General features: G+C 34.2%; 1 protein-coding gene and 1 pseudogene across 9 annotated transcripts in view; both read left to right on the forward strand.

Annotated features, from left to right (window-relative positions):
• LOC145263697 (rho GTPase-activating protein 12-like) overlaps positions 1-23,303 on the forward strand; it is a 451,066-nt gene that overhangs the window by 369,144 nt on the left and 58,619 nt on the right. For all 9 annotated transcript variants that reach the window (XM_080120640.1, XM_080120644.1, XM_080120638.1 and 6 more), the window contains 2 exons: positions 660-843; positions 8,684-8,785. In XM_080120640.1, the coding sequence (XP_079976766.1) occupies positions 660-843; positions 8,684-8,785 (286 nt within the window). The remainder of the gene's footprint in view (positions 1-659; positions 844-8,683; positions 8,786-23,303) is intronic.
• Positions 22,584-22,720, forward strand: LOC145264053 (U2 spliceosomal RNA; annotated as a pseudogene).

Below are 23,303 nucleotides of genomic sequence, written 5' to 3' on the forward strand. Positions count from 1 at the left end.
ATATAAATTTTGATCATGTCATATAAATTTTGATCAAAATCATATAACAAATTTTGATCAAAGTCATATAATGAATGGTGATCAAAATCATAGAATAAATCTATGATCCAATAATATAATAAATTTTGATTCAAAATTTTATAATAAATTTTGATCAAAATCATATAAATTTTGATCCCAAATCATATAATGAATTTGGATCCAAAATCAAATAATGAACTTTGATTGAAATTAAAATAATGTTAGTCCCTTCATTTTTAGTTTTGTAAGGGGGCATAAAAGTGGTGCAAAATAATTTTGATCAGATAATTCATTTATCTGTCCTGTTCCTTTAGTTCTCCATATCTGGCTTGAATAAAAAATTAATTCAGGAGCACAAGAGAAAAAGTAAGGGGAAAAAATGAGCCAGCAACAAAACAGATACCAATTTAATGGTGTTAACTTTCTAATGATAATTGAAATGAATGGGAAATATGAACAATGTTGTCTATTATAGATGGTTAAAAAATAAACTTTCAACAGCATTTCCGGGTCTACAATTAGTCTCACATCTTGGGGCAGATATCTTTCTAGTTAGTTATATAAAAAATGAATGACATTTTTTTATGTATTTTTTTATGATATATTAAAAAGAAACAATCTTTCTTATTTAATTTCAGCAAAAAATGGAGTCAGTCTTATGTGAAATTATTTGGATCCAACATTGCATTTTATCGTGACCAGCGCGCAGCTGCTCAAGTGTCAGGATCGAAGAACGGTAATCCAGAAATGATTTTTAACCTCCAAAATGCAAAATGTGAGAAAGCGCCAAAAGAATGGTCAAGCAAGAAAAATGTATTCATGGTAAATATCTTGATTTCATGATTTTCTTCAAGTAATTCTTTAAAATCCAAGGCCATCTCTATAACAGGCCAGGCAATCATGCAACTTGGAAGTCTCTTACTCAAGGCAATGTGAATTTTTTTTAGATAATTGAAGTTTCGGTTGTACATTGCATAAAAGCATGGGGCGCTGTGCCACATGCAGTTCCACAGTTCTCTGCTAACTAGAGCTTGTGTGCCTTCTCATCGTCAATTTTATCTGATCATCTGCGAAATCATGTTGTTCTCAGATCCATATCATCAGTTTGTCAGTGAGTGCAACTGGAACTACCGTTACCCATGGAATAACAGGATTGATTATCGAGGTTTACTCCTCTAGATCCACCATTGATTGAGATTTTCGGACTGACTTCCTCATCTTGGTTGTTATAGTTATTTTGTCCTCCGGCCTTCATCAGGTGTTTTGTATCGAACTGGGGAACCGTTTAAGAGTCTCGAACACAACCCTTTATTATTATTACGGGGGTACCATGTTTGGACTCCAGCTAGGCTCTGGGACATAGTTGCTAATTCTCTGTTTTGAATGTTACTTTTCACTGCCTTTGTTCAGGATTGAACTCAGCACCTTTGGGTAACTGTAAACTTTGATACAATGTCTAGGACCACTCGGCCATATGTCACTAGGACATAATAAAGGGTTGGGTTCGAGACTCCTAACAAACGGTTCCCTAGTTCGATACAAAACACCTGATGAAGGCCGGAGGGCAAAACGGACGAAACATTGTGACTATAACAACCAAGATGAGGAAGTCAGTCCGAAAATCTCAACCAATGAAAACACCTCATCTCAAAAATACAGACAATTACTATATCTACCATGTTCTGTTGTGGATGCCTGATGGCCACTCGAAAAGATACTACTCCTCTGTGTAATATCCTTCCCCCCAGCTTTATGATGACCTTCCACCAATATCACTGAAAGTACAGCAGAAAAGGATGAGAGTAGGCGGTCACTGCATAAGACACAACAAAGAGGAAGCAAGCAAGCTAGTTCTCTGGATACCAACAGATGAACTCCCAAACCATGGTAGAAAAAGAATGACCTACATCGATAACCTGCTACAGGACACAGTATTGGGAAGTGTTTGGGACCTGCAAACTATCATGCGAGATTGAGAGAACTGGAGAAGTCCTGTAGAATCAGTGGTGAAGCATCCTGAAAGACGACGGAGATGAGAGATGAGCTGAGATAATTGATTTTTTAGATAATTGATTTTTTAGATAATTGAAATAGTAATTAAAATTCACCTGTGGGGAGGGGTCTTTTTATGTGTTTTACATATCAAATATATACAGCATAATCATGTTGACACATTAGCCAGATTACTAAAGTTAAGCAATGATTAACCTGGCCAGTACCAAATGGGTGACCATTTAGGAATACTAAGTGTTGTATATGTTCTCAGCTTATCTTGACATTATTTCCAGTCGTCCTGAACTTATATATATTATAACAGTGTCGACTCAATTATAACAGTGTCGACTTAGAGGTGTGGTTGAAGATAGCACAACTCTTGCCACAAAAATTTTACGTGCAGGCACTCTTCAGTAGGTACTTATAGTCTGTCTAGACTGGACAGAGCTGTTTACATATCAAATAATAAGAACCACAATGAACTAATTGATAAAATTTGACAATTATTGACAAATTCCTATAAATGTAGGGACATATAACTTTAAATAAACAAAGGCATTAAAAATGTTAGTTTTTGAAAAAACAGCAGGTTCGCACAGGTTTAAAAAGCCCTTGAATTTTGATTTTTGCCTTGAAAATACCTTATTTCTATTATTACCTTGAAAAATCCTTGAAAATATGGAAAATGTCTTGAAAAGGCCTTAAAAATTGTATTCTTTATGTCTAGTAAAAATTTGTGTTGATATATTAAAAATAAAATCAAAATAAATGCTATTTAAATTATTTTTTTAAGTATTAATAAAAATACCATTAAAATATTTTTTTTAATATTGAAAATAAAATCGAAATACATTGTTCTAAAATTGCATCGTATTATTGTGGAGACAAGAGTTATGTCCCTTGATCACAAAATTACTCAGTTTTCCATATAATAATGGGTAGTTTTGAGATAAAGGAATGTAACTCTTTTATCCACAATACCGAAAATTCAAAGTTTGTAAATAAAATCTACAATAGGGAAAATAACATTTAATCATGCTTGGTTGGTCAAATATAAGTGGATCAGGGAATATAAATATGTTTGTTGTGCATGTAAAAAAGCATTTGTCTTATGCAAAACTGGGTGAAAATGTCTTGAAATCGCACATGGCTGGGAATTAACCACAAAACGAACCAAAACTGTAAATAATTGACTGGTTTTGTTGCATGTTAGAGAACTCTATGTAAATAACTGTGTGACGATTAAAACTACTTAATGAAATAAGAGATAAATATGACTTTTTCCGTTGTCAATTATTAAGTTTTTTTGTTTTAGTATATCATTGTTTATGTATCAAATTTTATTTTGGAAAATTGAATTTTTTCTGGAAAAGGCTTTGAAAATTTCACAGAGTCCTTGTAATGGGCATTGAAAATCTGAACGAACCCTGAAACAATGCTGTCAATATGAAAAAAAAAATCTATTAAAAGATTATAACATGAAACGTTTACAAAAATATATAAATCTTGTTTAAGACATCAAAACAATATGAACTATTATTTTAACTTTTTTTTTTTAATTGATAATGCCGAAAAAATGATTTCCAATAAAATTCAATTTTAACTTCATGCAGTATATTCACAAACTTATAATCCAAATGCAATTTATGACATAAAACAGAATCTCAACTGAAATAAATTTGATGGGTTAGAATCTGTTTTCTGAATGAACTATTGCTTTCACTTTTTTAATTTAATAATGATAACAAAAAATAGTTCTCAATAAAATTCAGTTTTTACTTTTTACAGAATATTACTCATAAACTTATGATCCAAATATAATTCTTATGCTATAATACAGAGTTTCAGTGGAAATAAATTTGGTGGATTAGAACACCATTTTTAGAATTAAATTTTCTTGAGACAACAATAGTGAAAAATATTTTTTGATGATTAACTATAAATCTTACCTCCAATAAAAGCCTCCAAATGTTAGATCTATCTACCTGTTATAGGAATGGCCTTGGTTTTAATGCATTTATATAACTTAGTGAATACAGTAACTTTAAATGAGGCAAAATACTTTTAATAGTGTCTCAATATGATTGAAGGTTACATAGAAAAATATGATTTGTAAACGTTTGTTTTTAATTTATTAAAACATTCAAGTTCACCATAAAACCTGTGTATAGTAGGGCGACAACAAAGCACAAGAGAAGGCTAGACATGTCAAAGCTTGGAGAAAGAAGATGGCCAGATAGACTACAACTTGCAATCAACTCAGCATTGGAAGAAATCACTGATGATTCTGATTCACCAGAACAAATGTAGGACTCACTAAGTAGGCCTGTATTCTCCGCTGCGGCAGAGGTACTTGGCTACACAAAGAAGCGGAATGCAGACTTGTTCAATGAGAAAGACCAAGAAATTAGAGATGCACTAGATGAAAAAAAACTGAGTCTTAACATCAAAACTAAGTAACCAACTAGAGCAAACCAGAAAAAGCTGAAAAAAGTGAAGGCAGAAGTCCAGAAAAAGCTTAGAGAAATGGAAAACACCTGGTGACTAAAAAAGGCTGAAGATATGCAGAAGCAAGCGGAGGAAAACAATTCTGCAGGTTTCTTCAGGTCACTGAAGGAAGTGTATGGCCCCAGAGCCTAGATGACTAACACCCTCTTATCAGAAGATGGAAACACTACACTGACCTAATGAAAACAGTTAATTCAAAGATGGCAAGAGTACTTCAATACCCTATTGAATGTAGAATCCAATACGGATGAGGATGTCTTAAGCTACATAATTGTCTTCCCTCAACAGATGGACCTGGGTGACACACTAACTCTTGGGAAAGTAAGGAAAGCAATTAACAAAACTAAAATTAACAAATCTCCAGAAATTGACAGTGTACCAGCTGAAGTATATAAGTTCGACAGAGAACAACTCATAAGAAAACTTCACCAACTAATAGCAAAATGCTGGCAACAAGGAATGCTGCCACAAGAATTCAAAGATGTCATGATCATCCCAATCTATAAAAACAAAAGTGGCCACAAGGACTGCAGTAAGTACTGAGGTATATCCTTGCTGACCATTGCTGGGAAAATAATGGCTAAAATGGTGTAAGCTCGGCTAACAAGACTGGCAGAAAAGGTTCTAACCGAATCACAGTGCGGGTTCATGTGTGAAAAATTTACAATAGATATGATCTTCAGCTTATGGTAGATCTAAGAAAAAAAAACATTGAACAGTACCAGGAGTTCTACATAGTCTTTGTAGACTTTTGCAAAACATTTGATACAGTTGATGGAAAAATGCTGTGGAAAGTCCTTAAAGTGTTCGGATACCCCAATCACTTTGTGGTAATTATCAAACAATTTCACAAAGGAACAAAAGGAAGAGTTGTAATAGGGAACCTAGAAAGCAAACTCTTGGAAGAAAACCACAGCATCAAATAAGGATGCGTACTGGCCCCAACACTGTTCACCCTCGCCCTATTTCTGACAACCGTCCTAATGCTGCTTCATCAAAACATCGAAGGTGTCTTCACCGCACGCGTTCTGACAGAAAACTTCAACTTTACAAGACTGAAGACCAAAACCAGAAAGGAGCTGATAACAGAACTGTTTGTTCGAGCTAAGACACTATCGACGACACAACCCCAGCACCCACATATGTGGTGCCTGTGACCGGATGTTTCACACAGAAAGAGGACTACACCAACACCGTGGGATAAAGCACCAAGGCCTCGACTAATTATCGTCAAAACTGACGGGCTGCATGATGATGATGATGATGATGATGATGATAACATGTAAAAATGACAATAATTAAAAAGATTGCAAATATAATGTTTTATGCTCCATAATTTATAATCCAAATTTAATGCATGATATAATATAAAATCTCAGCTGAGATAAATTTGATGAGTTAGAATCAATTTTCTGAATAACTATTGCTATTTTAAATTAATAATGATAACAAAACATCCTATCTGAGATTATGTTAGTATTTGGTATGTAAAATACATAACAGCAACAATTGATTGATAAATTTGACAGTTATTGACAAATTCCTATAAATGAAGACGCATGATTTTGAATAAACAAATGCATTAAAAATGATTGTTAATATGAAAAGAAAACCCTAAAAGATTATGACCTGAAACTTTTACCAAATATATCAAACTTAGCAAATTTGGCTTTAGAAATTAAACCAATATGAATTGCTGATTCAATTTTTTTTTTTTTAATGGCAAAAAAATAGTTTGAAATAAAAAAAAATCAGTCAGTATTAGTTCAGAAGAGATATGGTTGAGGATCATGCAACCCTTGTTTTACAATAGATTCCTCACGCAGGCATCCTTACAAGTGTTATCCATTGTTTCGTGAAACTGAACAGAAACCTAGTAATGCATACGATAAAAGGGTTTTCGATTCTAAAGAATTTAAAACAAGCCGAAAAACATAGAATCGTTTATTGTTGTGTGTTGTGTGTGTGTGTGTGTGTGTGTGCGTGTGTGTGTGGGAGGGGGGCTTTGTAAAAAAATAAGTATTTTTCTTCTTTTTTTTAGCTATCATTCAAAAAACTGCATCCTATTTAGCATATATTCTTTCCATTTGTTTTTTAAATTTTTTTTGTCCCCATTTTTTAAATAAAAGAATAAATAAATTTATTCTTTTGTTTAATTTTTTTTTTTATTGTTAAAGAAATAGATTAATACGCTTTTTCTCGCTCCCCTACCTTCCATCTTTGGAAAATAAATTTTCAGGGTAGATAAAAGAAAAACGATTTGTATGAATTTTATTAAAAAAAAAAAAAAAGTCTATACATTCATGCTTTACAATATAAAAGCTTCTTTTCACATGTTTATTACTCTACATTCGACTCCATAGCTTCTTTTTTAAACAAAGGATTGAGCATTTCTTTTTCATTTATAAAAATATTTGCTTCTTTATTTATTTTTCAATGATTTTCTCTAAAATTCTTCTCAGCATTTTTTTTTTTCATCTTGAAAGCAGTAATTGCACAATAGATGACACGACACAGTAAATGCTTTATCGTCAAATAAAAAAAAAATCGTCTGTAACTTAATGGCAGCCATATTGTTTTTTATCTTATATTTTTTTACTTGGTTTCATTTTTACTATGTACATTAAATGCATGTCATTAAGATGCGATCAATTTATGCTGTGTATTTCGCATATGTGACACTACAAAGAAAATGCTTTGCATTATTTGGATTATTCGGACTACTGTTCTCATCTTGAGTCTTATTTTCACAAAGTTTCAGTCAATGTAACCTCCGACCTTCCTCAGGTGTAGCTTGTTAAAATCAAAAATCTGTGCAGAATTTTGAATAGAACCCTTTATTTAATACATGAGGTAGCATGCTCTCATTCCGTCAACCATAACTAAATAGAAGTTTTAAATAATTTGTAATTATATTTTGGAGTGTCACCTGCATTGTCAACATCCAAAAGAGTGTAACATACAACTATATTTTACAGATAATTTTATCCATTGTGTCACATTTTTAGTACATTTCTTTTTTCTTGTTGTTATTTTTCTTTATTGTGAGGTGTTTTTAAGGCCTAGTGATATCCAATCCCTCATCATTCGACATTTTTTTCTTTTTCCTTTTTTTCTTATTTTCTTTTATGTTTGTGCATACATTTCTTTGTCAATAAAAATTATATTTTTTGCTTTGTAAATAAAAAAGATGTTTATTATGCTTTTGTAAATAAAATTTTGAAAAACATTCATTCAAGATGTCACTTTTTTTCACATTCTTTTCCTCCTTCGCATTACGGGTTCGAGCCTGCCTGCCTACTACCACTTTTTTTTTTTTTTTTTTTGCTCAACACATACCTCCAAACACTCGGGCAAAGCCGGGCACCCAGGCTAGTTCTTTAATAAAGTGTTGTATAAAAAATGTGGGTCCTTAGCAATGAATTATAAAAAAAAGAGTTCTGCTCAAAATTCTGTGCAGATTTCAGATTCCCAAGTTTGACAAGATACACCTGATGAAGGCTGAAGATTACATCGTTCGAAATGTTGTAAAAACACCACTCAAGATTTAAAGCAGCAGTAGCTAGAATAATACAAATAATAATTCCTCATCTCAAAAAATTTGGAAAGAAAGAAAATACTATTTGAAACTTTGGTGTCACACTGCAAAGGAAATGCTGCTTAAAACTTAGGTGTGACACTGCAAATAGAAGGCTATTTTACTCTTGTTTGTGGCACTGCAAATAAAATATTATTTTAAATTAAAGTATGAGAATAGAAAGAAAATGTTAGTTTCAACTAAGGTGTGACAACAAAGAAAGTACTTTCTGAAACTAGCATGACTTGAGATGCCAACAGATATAACCTATTGTAAAGATTACAAAAAATTTGTTTTTGCAGCATAACGTTTGAGTCCTGTTCCATAATATAATTCTTGATTTAATTTCTTTGTCCTTCAGTATCGTTAGACCTTGCACATCAAAATGAAATACTTGTACATGTCGTTTGACAATTCCTTTTAATTTAAACGCTTTTCACTGTGCATTAACTATCTTTTTATTGAAAAATTTTAACAATGTTTCTATTGTTTCACCAAGTAACTTGTTTTCCATTTGTTTTGAAAAAAAAAATATTGGTGTATTATTGTGTTTATTTATTGTCACATTTTTTCTTTCTTTAGTTGACTGACAATCAAGGGACACAACTGCTGCTCCAATCTGAAGATCAAATTAAAATCAAAGATTGGCTTCATGCAATCCAGTTGATCATCTCGGAACTTAGTGTAAGTAAATTAATTTAGAATTTAATTTTAATTATCTCTTCATCATCCATTTTGTTTCCTACGTGACATCTGTCTGCTTCTGTTACATATTGGGGACCTTACATCAATGGTGATTAAGTTAGCTTGTCTGAATTTTGACAAGGATCACTTTTAGTGCATGTCATGATAATCTTAATCTGCAAACAATTGTTCCCAGACACAGGAGACATAAATTTGAGACAGGGAGGGGGGGCAGCAGGTCAAATGGTAGACAAAACAGAATCAAATGATGACATATGATGTCACATTTGTTACATAAGAAGGGGACAGACCCAAGTAAGTAAAAGAGCAAACTAGATAAGTTTGAAAATGATATTTGGAAAAGGTTAGAATCGAACCCTGTAAGAAAAGTTAAAAAAAAAAATACATGTTAAAATCCTAGGAATGCAGAATGAGTGTCATTGTTCTTGCAAATAACTAACTATTATTTATGTCAAAGTTAGATATGAACAATACAGTTTAGAAATAATGATGAAATAAATAGGTTATAAATGAAACAATTCATTTAGGAATTTCTTTGTTTGCCAAGAGTTTGGACATACATAAATCTACATGAATGAATTTCACGTGTCGAAGCATGCTTCTGACGTTATAAAGAAGGGAATTTCCAATATATTGAGATGGGTTCGAGAGAGACAGTGAAAAAGGCAGAGCCAGGGAAGAGTTAGAAGAGACTCAGAGAAAGTCAAGTCAGTCAGACTTGGAGCTGAGAGAGGGGTGGGGGAGATAGGGGAAGATAAATGTAATCATAAAGGTTTGAATCCATTACCATCATCATCATCAACAGCAGGTATGAATAAAGGATCATGATTTATATATGTAAAAATGTCGTCATCATTACAACAGAAAGGTAAATGTGTTTTATCTATCATCTGAGAATGAATTTTGTATAACCTCCTTCAAGTATTATGTGTCCCCTCCGCCATCATCTATAATGATTCCTCCCCCTCCTCTGTATGTTAATTCCACATCTCTCTTCTCATGTTCATATGTTTCCTGTTAATAATAATATGAACTAAACAACTGCCACCGTCGGCACCATTTACGCCGTTATACAAACGACGTCTCGTTCTGTGTAACAGTGATATATAAATGTCTCATTCACTTGTTATAATGTATCCTGTCCTCCGATATATACGTCCGATATATATATAAGTCCTCCGATATATATATATATATACGTTCTCCGATATATATGACCTCTGATATATACATCCTCCGATATATATGTCCTCTGATATATACATCCTCTGATATATACATCCTCCGATATATACGTCCTCTGATATATACGTCCTCTGATATATATGTCCTCTGATATATACGTCCTCCAATATATATGGCCTTTGATATATACGTCCTCCGATAAATATGTCCTCCGATATACTTTCTGTACACAGCACATTTTCAAGAGAAACAGAGGTTTTCAAATCCGTCTCTCCATGAAAGCCATGCGGATGAGACAAATAATTCACTTGATTTCCATAAAACGTTTTCTTTCTATTTTTTCTTTTCTTCATTCTATACTGATTGATGTTTTTTCTTTCATTTTCTTTTTCTTTTTAATCTTTCCAGCTTAAGATGTTTCTTTTTATTTTTCAACTGCACTGATTGAGACGTTATTTAATATGAATATGCACATTAGTGCGAACACTAGCGAAGCATAATTCTTTGCATCATTTTTAACTGATGGTGTGCACTCAGTGTTATAATCTATAATAATAATAATCTCACCTGTCTGTATAAATGTATGTATGTATGTATGTATGTATGTTTGTATGCCTCGCAAAAACATTTGACAGAGGCGACGGATTCTTACAAGATCAGTATCATTTGAAGCTCGACATCTCGGACGACACATATTGAAAAATTGGCCAAAAACATTAATTCCATTACCCTAAACTCTGCCATTTTGTACAAGGAGGAGTCGATTTTTTTGCCAACATTTTAGCAAGTTATCGTCACCATTGGATTGACTTTGGTTAATTTCAACACTTTTGATTTCCGGTTGCGTCATGAAGACATTGGCTAAGATGTCAGATTTTCTTTCACTTTCTTTTCTGCTTTTGTGGCACGGATTTGAGCTTGCCTACTACCACTTTTTTTTATTTTTGCTCAACACACACCTCCAAACACCCGGGCAACACCAGGCACCCAGGCTAGTCATATATATAGTTAATGTAGTCATCAACACCATTTTTCTCATACGTTTCTTTTCTGCATGTCAGTTCAAAGAAGATTTTACTTTAAATCGCAATAAAAAGTGCATTGTATAGGTTGTTGTTGTTGTTGCTACTGCTGCTGCTGATGATGATAATTATGATGACTTTTATATATTAGGGACCCTACATCAGTGATGATAAGGTTAGCTTGTGTGAATTTTGACAAGGGTTACATTGAGTGCATGATGATAACCCAGATCTGTAAAACAGAATAAATCCCAGGATTGAATGAAAGATGGATGACAAAGTTGAGGTAAGTGATAACAGGTCAAATGGTATACAAAACGAATAACGTCACATTTTTCGAGCTCAGCAAACATCTCCTTGTGTCTTTCCTGCATGAAAAGAGTTTTATTAGTTTTAGTAAAACAGATAAGTTGATCAACGTCCACTTGTGAAACACAGTGAAGAGAAACGTCAGACAAGGCGATAAAAGTACCAATGTATAAACAGCCGTGCACATGTAACGAACTTTGGATTTTGAAAATTTTTGCTTTTTGTTCTTCAGGTCACAGATATTAGATCTATGAAAATGTGATGTTAGCTCATATCCGTGAGACTTACAGTAGATTGTGAAAGAAGCTGAAAGGGAAAAATCTTCTGAAGGCTGAAGTGTTAAAATGATAAAGCATGGTTAAAGTGTGTGAGATGCTGAGAGATGTTGTACATGTGTTTATAATGAATTGAAAGAAATAGTTTTCATGCATCTATTATATAAAAGCGAAAATGTGTTTGTATGTGTGTTAGTGTGTGCATTTTTTTTTTGTATGTCCAGCAAAGGCTTTTGGAGGGGGGGGGCTAGGGGGGGGGCGGGCTTCACTCATTCTTACAACTTTTTATTTACTCGCTAGATTATAATATTTCCGATTTATGAAACGAGGTTGTCTGTATCTTTTATTTCAGTGACTTTTATGTTACAGAATTCGTGCTGTGATTTCATTTCTCTATGGCGTGATGTTTGACCTAGAAAACCACACGTTGACGTTCATTTAACCATCTGCTTTTTTAAACGTTTAATTTCAACCATTATCACTTCTCTCCTCTTGTAGCGTTTTGGTAAGTTATCAGGCTATTCGCCTCAAGGCTTCGGGTTCGAGCCCAACTCCCTACCAAAACTTTTTTTTTCTTTTACACCTACAAACACCCGAGCAACGCCGGGCACCTCCGCTAGTCTATAATAAAAATCTCAATCGTCAGTTTGTGTGAATGTATGTATGTATATATGTTTGTATGTCTGCCAAAAACTTTCGACAGACGCAATGGATTCTGACAAAATCGGTATCATTTTGAAGCTCGATGTCTCGGATGACAAATATCGAAAAATTGGCCAAAAACATTCATTCCTTCACCCTCAACTGAGCAGTTTTCTGCATGGAGGGGGTCAACATTTTCGCAAAGTCAGCGTCTTGGTTGGATTGACTATGCTTAAGTTCAACGCTCAGGTCTTCCAGTCGCATTGATTTTCCCTCTGATACTACCAGTTTCCCCCCCCCCCGGATTCCTTACTACAGGCACGCCCACTAGTTTTATATATAGTAAAAAAAAAAAGTCTTAGGGAAAGAATCATTGATTAATTTTGATTTATTATAATATGTTGTACAAGTGTGTATAATGAATGGAAGAGAAATATGAGTTCTCAGGTTTTTTTTTTTTTTGTGATTCAGAAAATAAAAAAACGAAATTTAACCCCCCCCCACCTCACTTCTCCCTGCATTTGTTTCGATTAGATTTTATCTCTCTTTTTTTTTCCTCTCTCTTGCTTTATCTTTCTTTCCGTTTTTCTCTTCCCATCAAGTTTTGTCTTGCCTTGCTTTACCCCCCTCTCCCCCCTCTCTTTGAAAATGTAATGCATATACTGTTGCTATCAATTTTAAATGTAATATTATATTTTAAATGTAAAATGTAATCGCATATTTATTGTTCCTAGACAACGCCGAGTAGAACAAAACACAATGACATTCTTGATTCCAGGCAATCCCACCGCTCCCACTCTCGACACACAAACACACACTTTCACAACAATTGTATGCATTGCTCTAGATACGCACTTAACCGTTTTAAGCCTTTTATTGATAAGTTAATAGAGTACATGTATAATAAATACAAGAATACCTATAACGATATCTTACAGGTGATTACAAAGATTAATCTGTATCATTCTATCTACTTATATATAAAAGGTACTTTGTATGTGCGTGTGAGTATCTTCCCTATGGACTCTGAGACGGTTGAGCCAATTTTCTCTTTTTTTTTCATTTCACACAAATGTACTTTGCGTCTAGCGAGGTTTTTAGATAGGTTTTGTTCTGGAATCTCCCCGATAAGTATTTAAAAAAATCAATAATCGAAAAATCCGATCAAAGAAGGAATAGTTCGATTTTGACAACAGTTAACAGACTGATACAGCCTAACATCACAAGTGTATTTTAAAAGTTTTATCATCGCATAAACATATTCGGTGTGTGAAATGAACAGCAGTTGCTTTGATAAGACAGGAGTGCATTCGAAATGAATGTTTCTAATTAAAGCACAATTAAACCATGATACTTGACTTTTACATTTTAAACTTTAATTCAAGCCATTATATAAAAAATTGTTTATAAAATCAACCATAGATTCTCTACAGTATAATGTGGACTACAATGTATTGTGGACTAAGTCACTGTGGAGAGGCATGTGAAGTGAAGCTTCTGCCCAGTGCATCATAGTGGGTCCCCAACTAGAGCAGGCAATCAATCGATTTGATTGAAAAAATTGTCAATTTCATCAACTTTGATGCAAATAAAAGTATTGGAACATTCCCGTTAAGATTTTGTTCCTTAGAAGCAATGGTTGAATTTGAATTAAATAAGATACGTATTATATACATTTGAAGCCCAAACAATGTATTGTTACAAAATAAACAGACTTCGAAGGAAACCTTCATCTTCAGTATGTTTTCTTTTTTTTTTTTCAACCAGCACTTCTAAGAAACAAAATCTTACCATGAATCTCGCATGACCAAACACACCGTTCCGAGACTTAAAAATCTACTGTAAAAACACCAAACGGACTTATATTTGCTAATTCTCTGCTCCAACAACATGGCAACAAAAAAGAAGAAAAATACATACTGAAGATGAAGGTTTCCTTCAAAATATATTTATGAACTTTAACATAAATTTCAAACAAAATAAATGTCTATTTATTTTGTAACAATGCATTGTTTTGGCTTCAAACGCATATAATACATATCTTATTTAATGGAACATTCATCGATTTTAATACAATCCTGGACAATGCCGGGTCTCCCTGCTAGTATATTATAAAAGTGAACTTGTGTGTGTGCAGAGTGGTCCCTACCAAACTACTTTACCAATTTTTGGTCTACAGACTTGAAACTTGATATATAGGGAACTTGAACCTGTAGATCAAATTCAATTTGGTTTTTAGCTGGTAAAAATAGCTGCTAAGGGCTCAAAATTGAAAAACTGGAACTTGGCAAACATAATTCGACTTAATTTATATTTGTGCATGCATAGAGGATAAGCTTTTACACATTTAACTGTTTTAATTTTTTAAGTTTTGATATCCATCTATCTCTAGTCAGATTGTAGCGAATACCTCTGGAGAGCTAAATGCTTTGGTTTTGATTCTAACTGATGGTACCCAAGTCATTTTTTTTAACTTTTGAAATCGTTACTGTATATTGAGTATAATACAGAGTGTGACGATTAAGTTGTCGCCCTAAAGAAAACAACACTAGAGTTTTATTTTAAAACTTTTATTTAAAAAATCAATTCAGGTAACTTGATTATGTAGTAGAGCTGACATTTATTCAATGTAGCTGCCTTCAGCCTCAATCACCACCTCAATCCGGGTCTAGAACTGAAAACATGCCTTTTTCACAAGCACTGGAGGGAGCTCTGTGAATACTCGGCGAATGGAGGTGATCAGGCTGGCTTTGTTGTTGTGGGAGGTCACGTTGGTGATGTTCTCGACGTATTATCAAACAAAGTAGTCCAGCGGGTTCAGGTCAGGGGAGAAGGAGGGCTAATGAGAGAAGGATATAAAGTCGTAGCACTTCTTCTGAAGTCAAGCCTGGTCTCTTTGCACTTGTTGGGCCGGTACAAAGTCCTGCTCCCACACCCAGGGTCTGCCAGATGCCACCTGATTGCACCACGGGGATCACCAAACTCTTCAGCACATCCAGGTACACTTTGGTGTTAACTTTTAAGCCGACTTTGAATATATGAGGTGGCATGATGTGACCCTTGCTTAAAACCACACCAAAGACTTTAACCGTGTCCGGAAGCTTTGTTTTCATCGTCCTGGACACATCCCTGTTATTCGTGGCAATCCAGGTGATGCATTTTGAGGGTGCTGGCAATGGTTCCGTGGATCAGTAGAGAGCATGAGTTGTACAGCAACGCATCTCCGATCTCGCGTGTTGAACATCGTGTCACTTTCAGACATGATAGAAGGCTCCTATCGCCCTTCAGGATTTGTACGCAACTGGCCAACTAGTAGATGGTCTGCAACAAAAAAGTAAACTGGTTTTCATCAAATGGAAATGGAATCATGTCGTCTTTTCTAGGACAACAATTTTATTGTTCCACTTGTATAATAATCAGTAGAGAATTGACTCTATAATAATAAATACGAAATCTGCATAAATCAAAATATCATACTTATGCGCATTTTACCATCGGTTAATGCCAAGTAGAGTGCTAATACATCTTGTACATCTACAGTTGAATAAATTTATGAATATTAAATACATTTTTTAATATATATTAATTTTACCATACTTCAAACAATTTATGGATAGAGGAGGTAGAAGACTTTTGTTTTATCAATGAATAACTTTCGTGTCTGCTTTAAGACATTAGTTTATACTTTTCACGCCAGTTGAGGATAACTATTTAACTTGAGTCTTGGTCATTTTTGAGTAGGGAATGACCTTGCATCTGACAGGCTATGGTGCGGTTCTGAGTAGTCCTAGGAGGTTCACTCTCACAGGCCAGTGTTTCTTGTCTTTTGGATAGAGTAAGTTTATTGCTTACTGCCTGAGGCGCCCCTACTAGGCAATTTTTAAAATGTCAGAGTGTTCCTTCTTTAGGGGTGCTGGCTTGACTCTCTCCATTTTCTGATCTTGTGTCACATCTTCCTACCATAGGAAGGAAATAAATATTTACTTTCAGTAAAAAAAAAAAAAAAGTATTGTAGATCAACATCTTGCAAAAAAAGAAAAGTAAATAAAATCTTTTTTGTTTAAGGTAATTGAGTCAACACTCTGGCCCCTAAAGTTGGAATATCGTGTGTGTGTGTGGGGGGGGGGAGCCTCCCAGGTTAAAAAATTCCTTATGATTTCATATTTTTGTTGTTGGCCACTTATATCTCTAAAGCAATAGTTTTTATACATGTTATATACCGAGAAAAAGCCTCAGGGAAACAAGCGTTGATTAATTTTGTTTAAGTATGGTAATAAATATATAAATATTTGTTGACGAGTTAGTAAATTATTTAACATTATTTATATTGAATGGAATTTCTTGTTAAAAAGAATCTCATTTTTATTTTTTAGCAAAAGATCAAAATAAGATTCGTTTTTAAGGGAATTACAATGATCGGTTAATTAGTTTACAAGCGAATCCTGCACCTAAAACTATATAAACATATATGCATACCTAACTTTATATCATGATGATGATGATGATGATCATCATCATCATGCAGTCCATCAGCCTTGACGATGACTAGTCGAGGCCTCAGTGCTTTATCCTTCGGTACAGGACTTTCGACCTTGGATCCTAACTTGCTTGCGCAGTTTAGGTGCAGTATCTGTTGCGCATCAGATAAACACCCTCTGAACCTCCAATGCTCATTTCCAGTGGAGCGAAGCTGCAACAACTGGCAGTAGAGGAGGCCGCAACTTCTGGCCAAAAGTAATCTCAGTGAGGTAGACAGTCACCCTATCGTGTCCGCTACTACGCCTTTTCTTTCTGGATGAGGTTCCATAGCCAAACACACACACACACACACACACACTAACTTTATATATTTATATGCAAAGAATTTTTCTCTCTTTTTCTTTTAATTTTCATCTCTGTTTGTTTTTCTGATGATGCCAGACATTCACCTGCTATTTTTATTTTTTATTCTATTTTGACCCCAAACAGGGCACAGTGTCACTTTGATGTAAGAGGCTGCTATCGGGAACATAAGTTGCAGGGATACTATGTAGGGAGCTGAGCAGCAAGATGTCTGTTTGCATTACACTTGAACTTCGTCATGTCAGTACAGTTGGGAAAGCAGAATCCCCAAAGGGAGTTCCCAAGTCTAGCAGTTTTGGGGAAGAAACTATTAGAGTAGAAGGCTTTCTTACATCTAGGGATCTTTACTGTGTATGGGTGGGATTTAGCTGCTTGTTGGGTTTGTCGGGGGCATTTACGTTGAGGGGATACAAGTGCTTGTAGTTTGTCGGAGCATTCACCATTAAAATACTTGTAGAATGCAACATTTGTCGATGGGACAGAGGTTGAAGCTTAGATGACAGTTCAGGACCTATCAGGTTGGTGACTCTCTTTTGAACCCTGTCTTTTTAAGATTCTAACCATCCCTTTAAGCGCAATTGGTTCAATCTCCCTTGCACTTGATTCACTGGGTATATTCGTCAAGTAGTTTTTAAAATTCCTTTTTTGGGACCTAGTTTCTTTTGTAATTACTGGAATGATGGAGATCTTCCTAAGTTTCCAGTTTTAAGTCAGCATCATTAGCAACACTAACTTTTATTAAGGTTGCTATGTTCTCCATCTTATCCCAGATAACTTTGTCAGTTCTCCATCCCAGATAACTTTGTCAGATTTAACAGTTCTGTTTTTTTGTAAGAATTGCAGAGTCATAGTTTGTTTGTTTGTTTGTTTTTGTTTTACGGCATATCAACCTTTTCAGGTTATTCAATGCCAAATCCAGTGATTTTGAAGAACATTTTTTTAATAGAGTACATTTGCTTTTTTTAAGTCGGTTTCTATTTAACCCATAGTTGGGACCCTAGCAGGTACTACCACTCCGAATTAGAGTGGACCTGGGAGCAATGGCAATTAAAGGGTGGCTCCACACTCCCCAAAGCCCGCAAGCTGGGGCCTCACTATCGGATATAGTTTAAGGTCATATCCAGGACCAGAGTTATAGTGGTTGATGTGTATTTTCAATAGATTTTTTTTTTTCTAATATATGTTCCTAGAACTTGTTGCTACAGTGGACATTCGATTTTTTTTTTCAGTTTGTAGACTAATAAATCACTATCATATACCTTTACTCAGACAATGACTGTTGTTGTCGGGCTGAGGTATGGTTCTGGTTAGTTGTAGGAGGTCAACTCTCCCAGGCTTTACTCTTTCTCTGAGAAGGGGTTAGTTTATTGCTAATTGTCTGAGGCACACTTGCTTGCTTAGCTATCTTCTTCATCCTAGCTCTGTTCAAGCCAGCATCATTACGACCACTGACTTTAACTAGGGTTGTTACTCTATCTTTGATATCCCATATCACTCTGTTAGGATTAACAGCTCCATTTTCTAAGTGTGCGTGGGTGTTTCAATCTGTCTTTTCAAGCTAGTGTTCTATGCATCCTTGTCCACAAATGACCTGGCACAGTTTTCTTCATTTCGTGTGTCACTCTCTAAAGCGGACATACTTAATTGGAAATCTGTTGCAATTGGCAAACTACAAAGCCCGAATTAGAAGAGAAATGCTGAGATTTCAAGTAGTTCCTCTCACCACTGCCATTTTGACTCTTTCTCATTTCTGAGACAAACAATGCCGACTGCGATCAAATAACACAAGTGCTCTTCAACAAAAGAAGTGTACAAATAATAAAAAAAAAAACACCTTCCACACTTTGCGTCTAATGTTACAAAAAAAAAGTTCTAACATTTGGTTCGTCTTTTGAGCTGCAATATTTGTTGAAAAAAACACTGAAGATACTTTAAACTAATATATATATATATATATATATATATATATATATATATATATATATATATATAGTAAACAATTATATATATATATAAATAATTGTTTACTATAATAATTATTAAATACCTACAGACACTAGTGTTTCGCCCTTTTGGAAATCATCAGTACAGGGTGTCACGATTAACACCAGTCGATAGATTCAAACCCGGCAACAAAAGCTATCTCTGGCTTCATTAGCAAGGACCCCATCCATCTGGCCACCGTTAACCGCGTTAAATACTGTTGAAATTTCAACATTTATTTTAAATGTTTTTTCTTTTATATATATATATATATATATATATATATATATATATAAATAAAATAAAATAAAAATTACAATTAAATTTACCAAAATGATCCAAGATGGTAAAATTAAAGTATATTATAAATATTAAAGAATTAATATTTATAAAGTTATCTCAGCCAGATGTAAAAGCTCGATAAAACCAAATAAAGCTTATAATACGAGCAAACAGTTAATAAAACGGGTTAAAAAACACTTTGAAAAAGAGTTAAAAACATATTTAATCTGAAAAGGAAACACTAGATAAGTGGATAGTCCTTAATCCGCGGAGTTTCGTAGAAATACTTTCCTTCTCATCAGAGGGTAGGAATTAGCAAAATGCAGGATCGGATTTTGCATGCAAAAGTATTTGATGAAACAACAAGTAAGTCAAAGATCTTACTTGATATTAAAAAAGTGAAGCAGAGGGAATATAGTGAAGAAAAAGGTGATTACACGTGAATGGATAGTCTGGTGGAAGATAAATAATCCAGTGACGGTAAAATCCAAATGTAAAGCTTCAAGAAAGTTAATTGAATTTCCATTTGCACAAGTAAAATCCAAGGAAATCCCGTAATTGGAAAATGGTCCAAAATAATTCAAAGGCAGAAATTTACCGATTTCTGTATTGCCGTTTAAGGAATAAAATAAAACAAACAAATGAAATGAAAGTTTTTTTCATAAGTGTTTTTTTTTTGTTTGTTTGAATATTTAAAAAAACAATAAAAGCCAAACATTTTTCTATCTACACGGAATTATTTTTCCAGCTAGAAACTTAATGAAATTACAAAATGATATTTGGTGAACGTTTGTTTTTTTTATGCCTAGCATCTAGGGGCAAATAACTCTTAAAAAAAGGTCGCAGTTGGAAATATTAATTCCAAAATAAATTAAATTTAATATATAATCAATGCAATGTTTTTTAAAATTTATAAAATAACAATTTTAAATAGAATGCTTAAAATAATTTTCTTGCTAAAAGCATTAACTAAGATACTGCTATTTAGTAAGATCGTTTTTTCTTAATGTCATATGCAAATAAGGTAATCTCTTAATTGTATATTTTTGCAAGTATCATACTATATATAGAAATAAATGAAGGATTAATTAAGACACGTTTTGTATATATTAATCAGATTGTGAACAAACAAACAAACAGACAGAAATACGAATTTATAGATATATATATATAATTTCTATATATATATTATATATATATTATTTCTATATATATTATATTATTTCTATATATATTATATATATATATTATTTTTATATTATATATATATTATCTATATATATAAAAGCGAAAATGTATGTATGTATGTTTGTGTGTCTGCTAAAAACTTTCGACAGACAGAACAAAAATTAACAAACTTGGTATCATATTGAAGCTCCATCTTTCGCTCGGACAATATCGAAAAATTGGCCAAAAATGTTAATTTTTCACCTCGAAATCGACAATTTTCGACAGGGGGGGGGTCAACAGTCCTCTCGTGACGACGACCGGTTCTACGCATGCGGCAGATGACGTTATGACCTGATTTACTTTAAATAGTTGAAAAACTGACTAAATTTCATATAGCTCGCTTTAGCTCAGTTGGTTAGCATGTTGGTTCGTTATCTAAACATTTTGGGTTCAAATCGTGGTGTGAGATGTCTTTTTTTTTTTTTCGATTTTTTAAATTTAAATATTGAACCAGTGTTATTTAAGCCATTTTTCATGTAACGTTCGTTTTCTGTTTTTTTTTTTACTTCGCTTATCCACCCCGACCACACACCCAAAAACACCCGAGTACCTACCGATTTTTTTAAATTTTAATATCGAAACAGGCTTATTTAAGCCATTTTTCATGTGTTTTTTTTTCTGTTTTCTTTTTACATTTAACATTGTTCGTTTGCCTTACGTTATTTTTTTTTGTGTTTTTTTTTTCGATGTTTCGATTATTTTTATTCTCAACCCATTTTACTTTGCTTATCAACATTAATAAGTAAATATTGTCCTTTTTATTTTAATTTTTAGTCGCGTGCAAGTGACTCTATAAGTCACTCCATCGGTCCGTCTGTCAGTCCGTCTGTCCGTAACACTTTTGTGCTTGGCCTTTTTGGGTAAGATCAAATGCCAGGTTCGAGTCATCTGAACAATTCGGAGTTCTCTCTGACCTGGCGATTGGCCCGAAATGCACTTCCACTCAACAACAGTTCCGGGTTTTTGGAGTCGCCTGATTGTCCCCGTTGTGGGACAACGGCCGTAGAAACGACTGATCATGCTTTCTTTGATTGCCACGAACTCTGCCGGTACTGGTTGTATGTCAGCGAGGTGACGGCTCGCATTGATCCTGAGCATCCTCGCCCAATTACCGTATCCAATGTCGTGGACAACGTTAGGCCGCAGTGGGACCGGGAAAGACAAAGTAAAATTAAACAAGTAGCCTCTCAGCTAGCTGAGTGTGTGTTCCATCCCTCCCTGATTAGGAAGCTTCCAAGATCCCCATTCCCTCCTTCTTGCAATTTTTGTTTTCAACCCCTTCTCTAAATTTCACCCATCTTGGAGAGAAAGAAATACAAACTAATACAAACTAACCCCCATTCCTTACCCACAAAATTTTCTTTTCTCCATTTACCCCCATCTAGAGGGCATCCCCACTTAGAGACTGACCCGCAGAAGCCAGGTTCCTTTTACAAACATGGTGGAACGAGCAGTCTATCAATTAGATGGGGTTGGGAGGGTCCTACTAATCACCTTTTGTCCCCCCCCCACCCTCGACAGAAATGAATTATTGTACCATTTTTATTGTTATCTTTTTGTTTTTATACGTCAATAAAAAATGTTTTAAAAATTGGGAGTTAAGTAGGACGTCCCCCAGTACGAAAGGGTGAATGCGATGCGGTATTACGGTGAAAGAAGATACTAGCTGGGAGAAACTCTTGATTTTGTTTAGTTCTGGAGTGACAAGGATGACCAACGACCCCCACAATCCCCCCTTTTGAGTTGGCCACGTGCCTAAGTTTTTTGTTCATTGTTGATTTTCACTGTACCTTTAACATGATTTAATATCTCAAAGTGTAGTATCTGTTCTGGCAGATACTGCAAGCAAAGACGATATGTGGGGGAAGCCCCACATATAAGACCTTGGTCAATGTAGGGGCAACCCTTCATACCAATTGTCACTATCCAGCTCCCCCATTTCCCCTTCACTCCTCACATTAAAAATCGGCCTTGTGCCTAATTTGCTCGGTGGGGGAGCAAATAAATACCTTTTTCTAGCCTTTTGGCCAAGATCAAAGTGTAGTATCTGTTCTTACTACATGCTGTACTTATGTTTGTAACTTTGTGATATAAAGAGGGGGATCACTTTTCTGTATTAATCTAATGTAAAATGATCACCCACTTTACAACCAGTTAGTCTCAAAGCCATTCAAGTCATTCACCAGATCATTCAAGTTGTTTTAGAAGGATTCCAGTTATTTTTTAAGCATTCAAGTCATTCTTAAGGTCATTCAATTCATTCTTAAGTTCATTAAAGTCATTCTAAGTCATTTACTTTTTATTTATTTAAGTCATTTCAGCCCATTTTTCAGTCATTTTAGTTTATCTTAAAGAATTTCATGTCAATCCTACATTCACGCATTCATTTATTACATGAGAGCACGCGACTAATGGCTATCGGCCTTGTTTCCAAGATACATCTGCCTTACTTAAAAAATGCTAGATTTATTTTTGGTGTCTTTTATATATAAAAAAAAAAAAAAAACCAATACTTTTGCTGATGAGGAGACTTTGTTTAAAAAAAAACTATATGTCAAAATTATTGTCCATGACCTAATGTCTATCATAATAAAAATATCGTTTCCGAAACGATCGTACAAATTAGTGACTTTGTTGTGTTCCTTCTTATGAAACAGATTTTTAATTTTTAATTTTAATTTTAAATTATCAATCACATTACTAAATATTAAAGTAGCTCTAGGATAT

The sequence above is a fragment of the Euprymna scolopes genome, chromosome 39 (genome assembly GCF_053919585.1).
Source record: "Euprymna scolopes isolate OS-2025 chromosome 39, ASM5391958v1, whole genome shotgun sequence".
Lineage (NCBI taxonomy): Eukaryota > Metazoa > Mollusca > Cephalopoda > Sepiida > Sepiolidae > Euprymna > Euprymna scolopes.